This window comes from Triticum urartu, chromosome 5 (assembly GCF_003073215.2).
Source record: "Triticum urartu cultivar G1812 chromosome 5, Tu2.1, whole genome shotgun sequence".
NCBI lineage: Eukaryota > Viridiplantae > Streptophyta > Magnoliopsida > Poales > Poaceae > Triticum > Triticum urartu.
The window spans coordinates 375,206,037-375,218,433 of record NC_053026.1 but is presented as its reverse complement, the minus strand read 5'-3'; the positions used below and the strand labels follow the sequence as shown (position 1 = coordinate 375,218,433).

At 41.6% G+C, this 12,397-nt stretch overlaps 1 protein-coding gene across 2 annotated transcripts; it reads right to left on the bottom strand.

Annotated features, from left to right (window-relative positions):
- Positions 1-321: 321 nt before the first annotated feature.
- On the bottom strand, positions 322-10,459 carry LOC125509123 (aminopeptidase M1-C-like; the record flags this gene model as incomplete). Of its 2 annotated transcripts, XM_048674010.1 has the most annotated exon segments (21): positions 322-713; positions 825-899; positions 1,381-1,458; positions 1,577-1,644; positions 1,729-1,843; positions 1,918-2,095; positions 2,347-2,444; positions 2,533-2,654; positions 2,728-3,007; positions 4,347-4,420; positions 4,494-4,623; positions 5,387-5,500; positions 5,920-6,036; positions 6,125-6,229; positions 6,442-6,595; positions 6,738-6,831; positions 6,926-7,112; positions 7,232-7,334; positions 7,703-7,848; positions 7,937-8,191; positions 10,204-10,459. In XM_048674010.1, coding segments are annotated over 21 exon segments (2,932 nt in total), but the record flags the coding sequence as incomplete, so codon positions are not given.
- Between the last annotated feature and the right edge of the window lie 1,938 nt (positions 10,460-12,397).

Genomic DNA, 12,397 nt, shown 5'->3' with positions numbered 1-12,397 from the left:
TCTTACTACCCGGCTACCACCCACGTGAAATCTCCGCCCATCAGTACCACCCACGTGAAGTCAACTCATACATTTAGTTTACCAAAAAAAAGATACATCAAGGAGGCTTGTTCTAATGACACTGAGATTCGAGCTTTTCCAAAATTTTCTTTATTTTGCCTGAATTTCCTTTGAATGGATATATGCTACTCCCTCTGTTCACTTTTATAAGGCTTTGTAGATGTTTCAGACACAGTGCAAAACAGCTCAATTTCACTTGTCTGAAACGACTTATAAAAGTGAACCGAGGGAGTACCTAGTTTCGCCTTGACATTCTCATTCTTCATACAACCCGTTTGCACCACATGCATTCATAACAATCAATGATTTGGCTACAAACTGGCATCAGCTGACTCACTACCACCACCACTACAGATGTACAACCAAATACCATCTCAAGCCACAAATGCATTCTTCACCACACATGACAAGGCACAAATGCATTCTTATTGCCAACAACAACTGTAACCTAGCACTCTAGCTGCAGCACGTCAGGGCTTGGCCAGGAGCTCACGCACCGTCTGTGAAAGCCCGGGCTCACTCCTGATGCCCTTGGCCCATCTCGCGCTGATCCGCACGTTTTCAAGGCTCTGCTTCAGCGTCCTCTCAAATCCGGGCTTTGTGCGCGTTACAAAGAACTTGGAGATCTCTGCCGCCTTCTCGTTGGAGGTGAACTGACAAGAAACAAGGAAGTCCACATTAGCATGGCCTCATGGAAATAATACCTGCAAAAGTGGGGAATATGGATCACGGGAATGGGGCAATAGAACTGTGATTAAATGTACCAATGGAACAATGGTTTTAACAAAATTCGTAACCAAGCTCCCGGCAAATGTCTTTGAGATGCGCTCCCAGTTTTCCTGCAGACAGACAGAACGGGACAAATGTTAGCACCATGTTTTCAAATGTTTCAGTCTGCTAACACTAAGTATGAACCATCAGTCATCTCCTAAGGTGTCATATGAAGGAACTACAAAAAATAGATGGTTGGGTGCTGCCTCAAATTCACTCTAGTTAAAATACATTTACAAGGGAAATCCATTTAAAGAGATCGGGATACCGAAATAAATTCACAAATATGGTTCAGCTGTGTGCAAATATGCCACTTGACTTGAGTTCTTGTTGACAAATACAGAAGAACCCTGGGTCCTCTTTGTAATGCAGAAATATCAATGAAGTTGGTAGAAAAAGAAACATCTCATGGATGGATATTCAAATTTGTTTAGAATACCTACAAGAATCTGATGTTCCAGACAGGACCCAGAAATAACGATTTTTACGCATCAACAACACGTCAACACACATAGATAAAAGGGTCCTCATTGTTAAAAGAGATTGTACCTTCAACCAGTTCCAGGAAATTTCACGTGCCTCTGGTTGAATACCTCTAAGGAGAATATATGCATCTTGATTGCGAACCTGACAAGCAAGAGAGGCATATGAGACCTGAGTACAGCTTGCCCTTGACACACAAGTAAGCTCATAGAAACCTTCGACTATAATTGTGGAAGAAAGTAACGATATTTGCATTATTTACCTCGCTAGTGAAAATTAAATTCAGTGATTCAAGGACGATACCCTTGTCCCGGCAAGAAGATAATATGCCTTGAAACAATAAGAAAATGCTTTTAGAACAACCAAAAACATGGGCAAGCTTTGTTAGTTTAACATGGTCAAAGGGCTACACACCTAAGACTTGTAATCTTTCCTCCCCTTCAGCTGACTCCTTGTAGATTTTTCGGAGAGCATCATAACCGGATCTGTTTGAACTACTAACATTCTGCATCACAGCGAGGTATGCGGCCTGCAGAACAGCGGAAGTTACAAATGGAAGAAGTAATCATAGGTACCACGTGAAATGATAGCAAAAGGTAGGACCTTTCTAGTATCCGGAGGAAGAAGAGAAGTGCCACGATCACGTGTGAAGATGTTAAAGCGCCTAACTCCTTCATTAATGGTCTTACCATGTCCAAGTTGGACAAGTGCAGTCAACAGCAGTGGTCTAAGCATTACATCCAGGTGGCTCTCACCCTTCTTGGGGTCCCAGCCTAACTTTCTGAAAGATAAGTGTCACATAGTCAAAAAGAAGAAACATAGGAAAATGTAGCAAATATACAGTAATGACGTGAAAGAATCATGCAATTGTCATGCATCGGCCACAAAAGAAGGAATGTTCAAGCAACATGAGAAGTTAGGAAGAAGATTAATGACATATTATGTTTCCTTTTCCTTTTTGTGAAACAAAAGAGATGATATATTGTAAGTGTAACACATTAAGAAACTCATAGCAGTTATGGTGGGGCATACTCTGCAGGTGACAAAAGAATCTTGATCAAAAGTTGCTTGACGTCACCAGCCAAGGCAGGAGTAGCATCAGCAGATATTTTAGCAATACTTGTGGTTACCTGCCAATCCAAAGTATAGATATAGGCGATCTATCTTCATGAACAATTGAACACGATAGAATCAACTGGACCTACAGGATTTACGTACAGTGTTTATGTGTGAAAGAACACTATAATCAGCTTCCCCACGATAACCGTAGAGTAAATGTAGCAACGACGCAAATGTTTGTTGGCGGGCAATAGAAAGCGCATATAAGTCATCCATGATGCCTGCAATGGTAATGTTATAATACCTGCCACAAAAATATTACAAGCAGATTCAACGGTCACATGTTGCGTTTACCAATTTTATCCATTAGTGAGAGCTTCTTGGTCTCCAATGCATTTTGAAGTGCAGCTGCAAGCTCATCGTCATATTTAACTCTGTAAAATCCAGTTCCATTTATATTCAACTTAGTCCAAAAGTTTCCGCCCTTCTTTCGGTCACCACATTGTGAACCAATGACCAGCTTATCACGTTTAAGTTTCAACAACTTTTTCTGTGTATCATATGCACCACAGCCTGAAGTTATAGGGACAATCCACATGCCAGAGCCAGAGGACCCATCTAACAAAAACTGGGCCTGCAACAAACAGAAATCATCAAGTTCGTGGAGAAAAATACTATACTCGGAGATCTATCAGTCAACGAGATCAAGTTTTTAACATTTTTATTTATTAGATTTTTCACTTTAACCAATATAAAATAAGAAACACTTTTGTGAGAACCCTCTCTTTGCCTTGGTCTAGTGGCTAAGGGTGATCTATTAACTCGTAGAGGGAAGTGGGCACAGCAATACATGAAATAATTGGCAAATAATTGTAAATAATCAACATATTTAAGAAAAGGAAGCCAGTCTGACCCAATACCATAATTTATCATTGTACATAAAATTATACATCGAGACTCACATTTGACAGGACAAATGTAATGATATTTCTTGAATTGTATGTCTGGATTTATTAAAAATAAACATCCTTTCAGAAAAATGAAAGAAAACTAAAGAAATTCAAAGATATATACCAAATTATCACTATTAAACATACAAGTACATTACTACAGAAAAAAACAAACTTCATGATTAAAATTTGATAATTAATTTATGCCTATTGCCTTATAATACTAACTTTATATGTAAGTCTGAATCTGACACTTCCATTTCAAGCTGTCATAAAATTTAACACTAAACATTGCTCTCAAATATTATTTGATCATTCAAATTAGCAATACATAACTGAAACTGCAGAAAACTGTGGTCTAGATCTTTTTGCAACCATCTGATTTAATCAATAGTCATGCAGGATGTGTATCCCTGGGCTGAGATGGGAACATGGGAAGTAATGTGCATTTAAACATGTCTCTCGTGATTGTAGGGAAACGTCTGTGCCTATCTACCTTACCAAATTAATTGTAGGTTTCCTTATTAGCCTTATCTGCACTAGGGCCCAAAATAACCTTCAAACTTTCATCAACCAACGACTCAGATTTAAACCACCTCTTACCTCTAATGTGGTAAGATAGAGCACCCTAAAAGAGCTCCAACTTCAGAACAAGATCTAATTCAGTTCTTCTACGAGATTCATGTAAGTTGTTCTTGATACTGTTCACCATACCCCAGAATATATGATCAGATACTAGGGCTGCTGTGTAAATACGTGAATGCATCAAGTGACAGATCAATGGCCGTAGGGGCAGTAAAATATTTCCAGTTTTTGACATCATTGAGTACAGTATTCTCAGAGGACCAGTTATAACAGTCAGTTATACATTCACAAAATGGTATGGAACAAAAATCGAGGTTTGGTCAAGCTTTTGCCACAACCAGTTAGCAGATGATTTTCTTAAAGAAGAAACTCTAAATGGCATGCCACGACTAGAACTTAACTAAATAGCAAGGACATATTAACCAAACAAATGCATACTTGGTTAGTCGTGTGATGATGAATGCATGATAGATACGAAGGATGGTATGTAAGATAACCTATTACCTGCTCACCTGCAAAAAAAAAATATTACCTGCTCAATCTCTATGTCATTCCCTTTAATTTTTGCATTAATAACAGGATAACCTTTTTGCTTCGTCCATGTAGTCATCAAATCCTTGACAGGTTCACCAGTTTCCTTTTCAAGAACAGCCCAAAGGTCCTCGGTTTTAGCATTTGAGTATGCATATTTCTTCATATATGAAGCCATTGCTTTCTGAAAGAACACAGTTTCATATTTATAGCATATGAGAATACACTAGGAGAACGACGTGGAGTTAAAGAGTAGCAGGGGGAAATTATACAGAAAGGAGAGTGCAGCAATTCGTTTCACTAAATAATGTAATTAATTAAAAATTGACTTTTAACATAATAAGCTAGTGTGCAGTTTGATAGATTCATTATATGATCAAGAAAAGAGTCAACGATCGCTAAATTTTACTCCTTTTTTTGTGAACAAGTAATGTTATCCTGTGAGCATGACACATGCTACAACAATATATAAGATGACCATCACACCTATATCGACAAATCTGTCTCTACATGCTAATTTATCAAACCATCCCCCTTAAATCATGTGATCGGTGAAGTACAAATGGTCACATGATGCTTGTATGCATTAAACAAGGGCAGGATAATCTATGAAGAAATGGTCATTTTGCTCCTAGAATATGTCTTCAGAGAACAATCTCTCCCTAAAACACTGCTGACCAAAAGCATGTTTACCAACTAGTATGATTCAAGAGCATACAGACATTTTATGCAATGGACAAGCCATGGAGTCGTCTAGTGTTTCCACTAGATGGAATAGCGGGGAAATGACATCAAAGTATCACTGTTTCCATAAAGAAGAAAATAAACTGGCTGAAAGTGATCTTGTATACTTTTAAGCTACATGACGAGAAAAAGAATGCGAAATCTAGGCAAGAAGAGTGAGTCGGTGACGAGTTTCTAGAGTTCAGGTAGAGGCAGTACTAGACCTGAAAACGCTCTGCGCCAAGATAACTTTGTAGCATGCGAATAACAGAAGCACCCTTGTCATAGCTAATAGCATCAAAAATCTGATCAACTTCACTGGCATGGTGTATTTCAACCTGAGCATCCAGGAAAAAGGATAGTGGAAAGTATAAAATGAATCACAAGTTAGAATTAGAGAAGTGAAAATGTTAATGCCATGAACTGAATCTCTGTTGATGCATTGACTGAAGTTGCTCCCCAAAGTAAGATGCCACTTGTCAGAGTAGAGATACTTAAGCATCAATTTTAATATTCCATAGAAATTTTATGAGTCAATCATGAATCGGCCAATAATGTGTTGGTAATAGCATATTGCGCACTATGCACTATCGTTACTTGAACATACCGTTGTCAAAATTTACAATTTAAAATAGATTCTTGAACTTCTATGATAGTAGAGTGAATGACATTGACAACTATGGTTTTGGAGAATGTAGTCCACAACATATCCAACCACCGGAGCAGGCTATGGCACAGTAATAAACAATGAGATTACCTCAATAGGATGAGACGCCTCGAGTGAATCCAGCCTGAGAGCAGTGGTTGTGCGATCAAGAAACTGTGCCCAGATATTCCATTGTGGAAAAAAAGAATCTACTGCTAGATGGCTCATCTGGGAAAACAAAAAGCCTATTCATTCAGTATACATTGGTAACCTGATATCTCATTCTTTTAACTTTTGAGTGATCGAATTGATTTACCCATGTAGCAAATCCCTCATTTAACCACAAGTGAGTCCACCATTCCATGGTTACAAGATTGCCAAACCATTGATGAGCCAATTCGTGTGCCACAGTAATTGCAATCTAAACAAAATACATGCTGTGGTTAATATAAAAAGGGTTTACACATATAAAAGGTTTAATTACGAAAAAATGTTAGGAATTATTAGCGAATTATTGATGATCATGATATAGTGCAGCTTTTTTACTAAACCGATTTATGTATAGTAACATCACACAGTTAGTTAAGAGGTGAACTGTAAACGATGAAAAGATAAGTGAGCTATGATACATACATTCTGTTTGCTGGATGCTGATGAAGACTTGTCATCGAAAAGCAAAGCTACTTCCCGGTAAGTGACCAATCCGTAGTTCTCCATGGCTCCAGGAGCAAAATCAGGGATAGCAACCATATCCAACTTGGGGAGTGGATAAGGAGTGGCAAAGTAACTGAACAATTGAGGAAAAGAGTTTTTTTGTTAATGTTACTGTTTCAGCAACAACCACGGCTTGACACAGTATTTCATTAACATCAATCATGCATATCCGTTAGAAACCAAAGTGTGGAAGCACGGCTAGATTGTGATCTTACTCTTTATAGAGATTCAACGACTTCACTCCAACATCTAGTGCAAACTTCCCTTGGTTACTCTTACCAATTTGAGTGTACACACGAACTTTCGTGCCTGAATAAAATTAAACAAACAAATAAAATAAAGGGAAAGAGAAAGGTCTCATGCACACTCTTTGAATGGATGATTTCAGAAACAGAGATGATACCTTTTGTTGTCATACCCTCTACATATTCAAACAAACCGACAACTATGGCCACTAAATAAGTTGACATACGTGGCGATTCCTGGTAACGCACAGTTTTGAGAGGACCAGCAAATGTTGCGTTAGCTACTGGCATGTTGGACAGTGCTACCAGCTCAGATGGAACTTCAAGTGTTAGCTTGAACTTAGCCTGGAAAATCAAAATGGCAAAACAAGGAATGTTATGAAATATATCTAACTTCACTGATGCTCTATGCGCACATATTTGAGGAACATAAAGTCATCCTTCCAGCTATCATATATAATCACCTTGAATGCGGGCTCATCCCAGCAGGGGAAGCACCGCCGCGCATCCACGGACTCAAACTGCGTCACCGCCATGTTTCTCTCTTTCCCCTTATACAGGTATTTACTGCAACCAAATGAAATCAGAAAAGCATAAATAGCAGGACAGGCATTCATACCAAAGTGCTCGATCAAACTCTTATTTCAGAAATAGATCATAACACTGTAATGCCTTCACAGTGAACTTCCAAACCACGTATCATCGAATTCGTAGCCAGTGCATTTTCGGGACTGGTCACTTGGTTGGTCGGTGAGTAACTAATCGGGAGTAGTAAAGAGAAACCATAGTTCAACTTTTCCCCTTTTTGTAATTTCCTGCTTAAAATTTCAACAAATCATGGCATGATTTCCTATATATAGATTATCACAAGTGCTGTGTTGATGTACGGTGCAAATACCAAGGGTGGTAGAGTCCAGAAAGAAGTCGTCGCATACCTCCTGTAGAAGCCTCTCATTTGGTCGTTGAGAATGCCGTTGAAGTCCATCTTGAGCACGCCCTCGCCGAGGGGCAGCTGCTTGGCAAACCCGAGCACCAACACACCGTCATCCTTGAAGAACACCACCTCCGTGGGCGCCAAAGCCTGCGAGAACCGTATCGGCGAAGGATGGTTAGAAGAGGGCGAGGAGGTCTCAACGAATTTCATATTTCTTCTCCTTCTTTCTCCTTACCTGGAAGCGGATGGAGGCGCGGTTGACGGAGAGGTCGAGCGCGTTGAGCACGACGAAGCGGGTGGGCGCGGAGACGGCGACGGAGATGGCCACCGAGCCGGAGAAGGTGCAGGTGACCAGGTCGGGGCGGAGGAAGAGCTCGTAGCGGCGCGGCGCGGCGAAGCTCGGCAGCCGCGCTTTGCCCCGGAACTGCTCCGCCGAGCCGCCGGCCGCAGGCGGCGCGGACGAGCCGTGAGATGCCTTGAGATTCGCGCCCTACGTGCGCGTATATCCCGTTGTTGTTTAGCGCGAGGGAAGAGAAAAGACGAGAGAAGCGAAAAAAAAACAAGCTTTTACATTTTTCTTTTCTTATTACAAACTTGCACACTTTAAGGGACTTTCCGAAAATGGATTATCTCCTTTTTCAGTACCACTAAAATAGCGTACTCACTTTATACATCCAAATTTTGCTAAAAAAAACTTTATACATCCAAATGTGATTTTAAAGCAAAATATTAATCACGAATTTAATATATTGTATATCCATATCATATCTATATCTATGTGTACACCAATATAAAAGAACGCCAATAGCCAGCGCATGTTCGCTGGAAGGGAGTGACATTTTGTGAACCGCGTGACAATTTTTTATAATAACATGACAGTTTCTTCAAGAAATGCATTTTTCTTCTTAAAAACTGTCACCATTTTATCTCGAGTCGCAACTGAAACTGTCAAGAAAATGCGTTTGTTTGCCAACCCCTCCCGAAGAACATTGGCCAGTTAGTTTTTTCGATATAAAAAGCTCAATTAATCTTGGCCATCAAAAATTTGTCTCAATGGTCATCACTCAACATGTTTAGCATGAAGTTAATATCATACTACCAAGTAGTAACAACCTTTATGAACAATTGGCGGAGACAGACCGCAAGTCGCCCGGAAAAGTAGGATCGCACGAGGCGATCAAGGAGGCGACGAGGGATCCCTTGCGCGCCGCCGGTTCCCTCTCTCTCCGTCGGTCGCTTCGACGGCGGGAGGGAGGGGGAACCTCAGGTCTGTTCGCTAGGTGGGTGTGTGGTAGGGTTAGGGGTGAGGGAGACGATGTCGAGGCCGTTGCGGTGGTGTCGCGTCGGAATAAGTTTCTCTGGGCTCCGTTCACGGTCAGGCGAGGCTTTTGCCTTTGTCTAGGAGCCAACAGGGTTGGGGATCTCCGGATCTCGTCGAGGTCGCGGGCTATGGTGGCTAGAGGTCCATCGGCACTGGCCGTTTGGATTCTCAGATGGGCGATGGATGCAGGAAGATGAAGACCTTTCTTCTTCCTTGTTGGTATGATTTGTTGCTGCTGTTCTTCTTCTTGCTCTGCGCTGATGCTGGTGGGAGATCCTACTTTGTCCGGACGGATGACCCGGCCACGGTGCTGGACCGGTTGGATGACTCGAGTTCTCTTCCTTCCGGAAGGGACACTTTTCACGGTACTCAAAGCCAAAAATGGCGACGGCTGTTGCAGGTGTGTTGGATTGATGTCCATACCCTCTCAGCGCTGGTGTTAAGAAAGGAGGAGGCAGCATGGTGGCAATTATACCGTGGTCGAAGATGATGACCTATTTGCGACTGGTTGCAGATCCTTCTGTTGCAGGGGTCTTCTGTCAAGATTCAGGGATGATGACACAGGGCTCCGAAGATCTTCTTGTGTTATGGTTGCCTTAGGGTACTCTAGGTGTTCACGGTCCTTTGTGTTTGTGTTTCAGTGTGCTTGTAAGGATCAACTACTTTGTACTGATTCGTGAATTGAATGAAAAAATCTCAAAAAAAAACAATAACCTTTATGCTAATCACATTATTCAGGTGTAATTGACATCATATCCAATATAAGCGTGCAATTAAAATGTAATCGATATTCTATTGAATATAAACGTGTAATTAATACGCAATTGATATCCCTATCTATTATAAACATGTATTAATTTCCTTCCTAATATTAACGTGCAAGCATTTACTACCAGTTTGTTTAAATATGCATATTTTGTTTCAGTTACACCAATATGTAGCCGTTTCCATATATACATCTAGCCGTTTCAGTCCTAGACGGAGGCAATGGGATACAGATAGACTCCGGCTGGACCTACCTACCCGGCTACCCACCACGTGAAGTCTCCTCCTATCAGTTTCAACTAGCTCTCTCAAAAATGAAATACTACAGCACCATCCTGCAACGCATGCAGCAGATGCGGCGCATCACAAACAAACAGTCAATTTGTAATCTCGTGGGCAGGGGATCGATACAGCACCTCGCCGTGTGTCGCCGTCTTCATGCCGCCGCCGGCGGCCGCTGCTGCGACGACGAGGAGGAGCGCCACCACCACGGGCAGCACGGCGCCGGCGCCGACGCGGGGTGGAGCCATGGAAACAACGGACGACGCGCGCTCCCGTGCGCGCGCGCGCGCGTTGTCGATGGCAGGCAGCTGTGAGCGGGCCGGGAGCCTTCCTGCCGGCCTACCACTACTGAGCGAGCGAGCTAGTGAGCGAGCGAGCGAGCGAGGGGGTGGGGAGGAGCACTGGCGGCTGCCGCTGTATAAATATGGAGCGGAGGCAGCGGGGGGTATGGATGGAGCGGCCCCATCTTTGGTAACCCAATAAGTAGTACTAGTAGTAAATTCACAACCCAGAAGCAGATAATTATCAATCAATATCTTACATACTTGATAAGTATCAATCAATATCTAATACTATATCTGGTAACCCGATAAATCTCTTATACTATTTGGTAACCAAATATTAATTGGGCACATACCTATTTTATCAGTTTAAGGAACACTACAACAGTCACTGCAAAAAACCATCTTATATTAAGGACAAAGAGAGCTGGAAAATCTATACTTTATAACCAAACACAATCTTTTTTGTGTGTATTTGCTTTGCATCAAGAGTTGTCCCGTATATTCCGTCGGCTCGGCTTTATAACCACACACGTGAAGTCTCCTCGTACATTCAGTTTACCAAAAAAGATACATCAAGGAGGCTTGTTCTAATGACACTGAGATTGGAGCTTTTCCAAAAATTTCTTTGTTTTGCCTGAATTTCCTCTTAATGGATATGCTACCTAGTTCCAACTTGACATTCTCATTGTTCATACAACCCGTTTGCACCACATGCATTCGTAACAATCAATGATTTGGCTACAAACTGGCATCAGCTGACTCACTACCACCACCACTACAAATGTACAACCAAATACCATCTCAAGCCACAGTTTCTATGATAAGGCACAAATGCATTCTTATTGCCAACAACAACTGTAACCTAGCACTCTAGCTGCAGCACGTCAGGGCTTGGCCAGGAGCTCGCGCACCGTCTGTGCAAGCCCGGGCTCACTCCTGATGCCCTCGGCCCATCTCGCGCTGATCCGCACGCTTTCAAGGCTCTGCTTCAGCGTCCTCTCGAATCCGGGCTTTGTGCGCGTTGCAAAGAACTTGGAGATCTCTGCCGCCTTCTCGTTGGAGGTGAACTGACAAGAAACAAGGAAGTCCACATTAGCTATGGCCTTATGGAAATAATACCTGCAAAACTGGGGAATATGATCACGGAAATAGGGCAATAGAACTGTGATTAAATGTACCAATGGAACAATGTTTTTAACAAAACTCGCCTCCAAGCTCCCAGAAAATGTCCTTGAGATGCGCTCCCAGTTTTCCTGCAGACAGACAGAACGGGACAAATGTTAGCACCATGTTTTGAAATGTTTCAGTCTGCTAACACTAAGTATGAACCATCAGTCATCTCCTAAGGTGTCAGATGAAGGAACCACAAAAAATAGATGGTTGGGTGCTGCTGCCTCAAATTCACTCTATTTAAAATACATTCACAAGGGAAATCCATATACAGAGATCAGGATCCCGAAACAAATTCACAAACATAGTTCAGCTGTTTGCAAATATGCCACTTGACTTGAGATCTTGTAGACAAAAACAGAAGAACCCTGGGTCCTCTTTGTAATGCAGAAATCTCAATGAAGTTGGTAGAAAAGGAAACATCTCATGATTGGATATTCCAATTTGTTTAGAATACCTACAAGAATCTGATGTTCCAGACAGGACCCAGAAATAACGACTTTTACGCATCAACAACATGTCAACACACAGAGACAAAAGGGTCCTCATTGTTAAAAGAGATCGTACCTTCAACCAGTTCCACGAAATTTCACGTGCCTCTGGTTGAATACCTCTAAGGAGCATAGATGCATCTTGATTGCGAACCTGACAAGCAAGAGAGGCATATGAGACCTGAGTACAGCTTGCCCTTGACACACAAGTAAGCTCATAGAGACCTTCGACTATAAATGTGGAAGAAAGTAATGATATTTGCATTTACCTCATTAGTGAAAATTAAATTCAGTGATTCAAGGACGATACTCTTATCCCGGCAAGAAGATAATATGCCTTCAAACAATAAAAAAAATGCTTTTAGAGCAACCAAAAACATGGG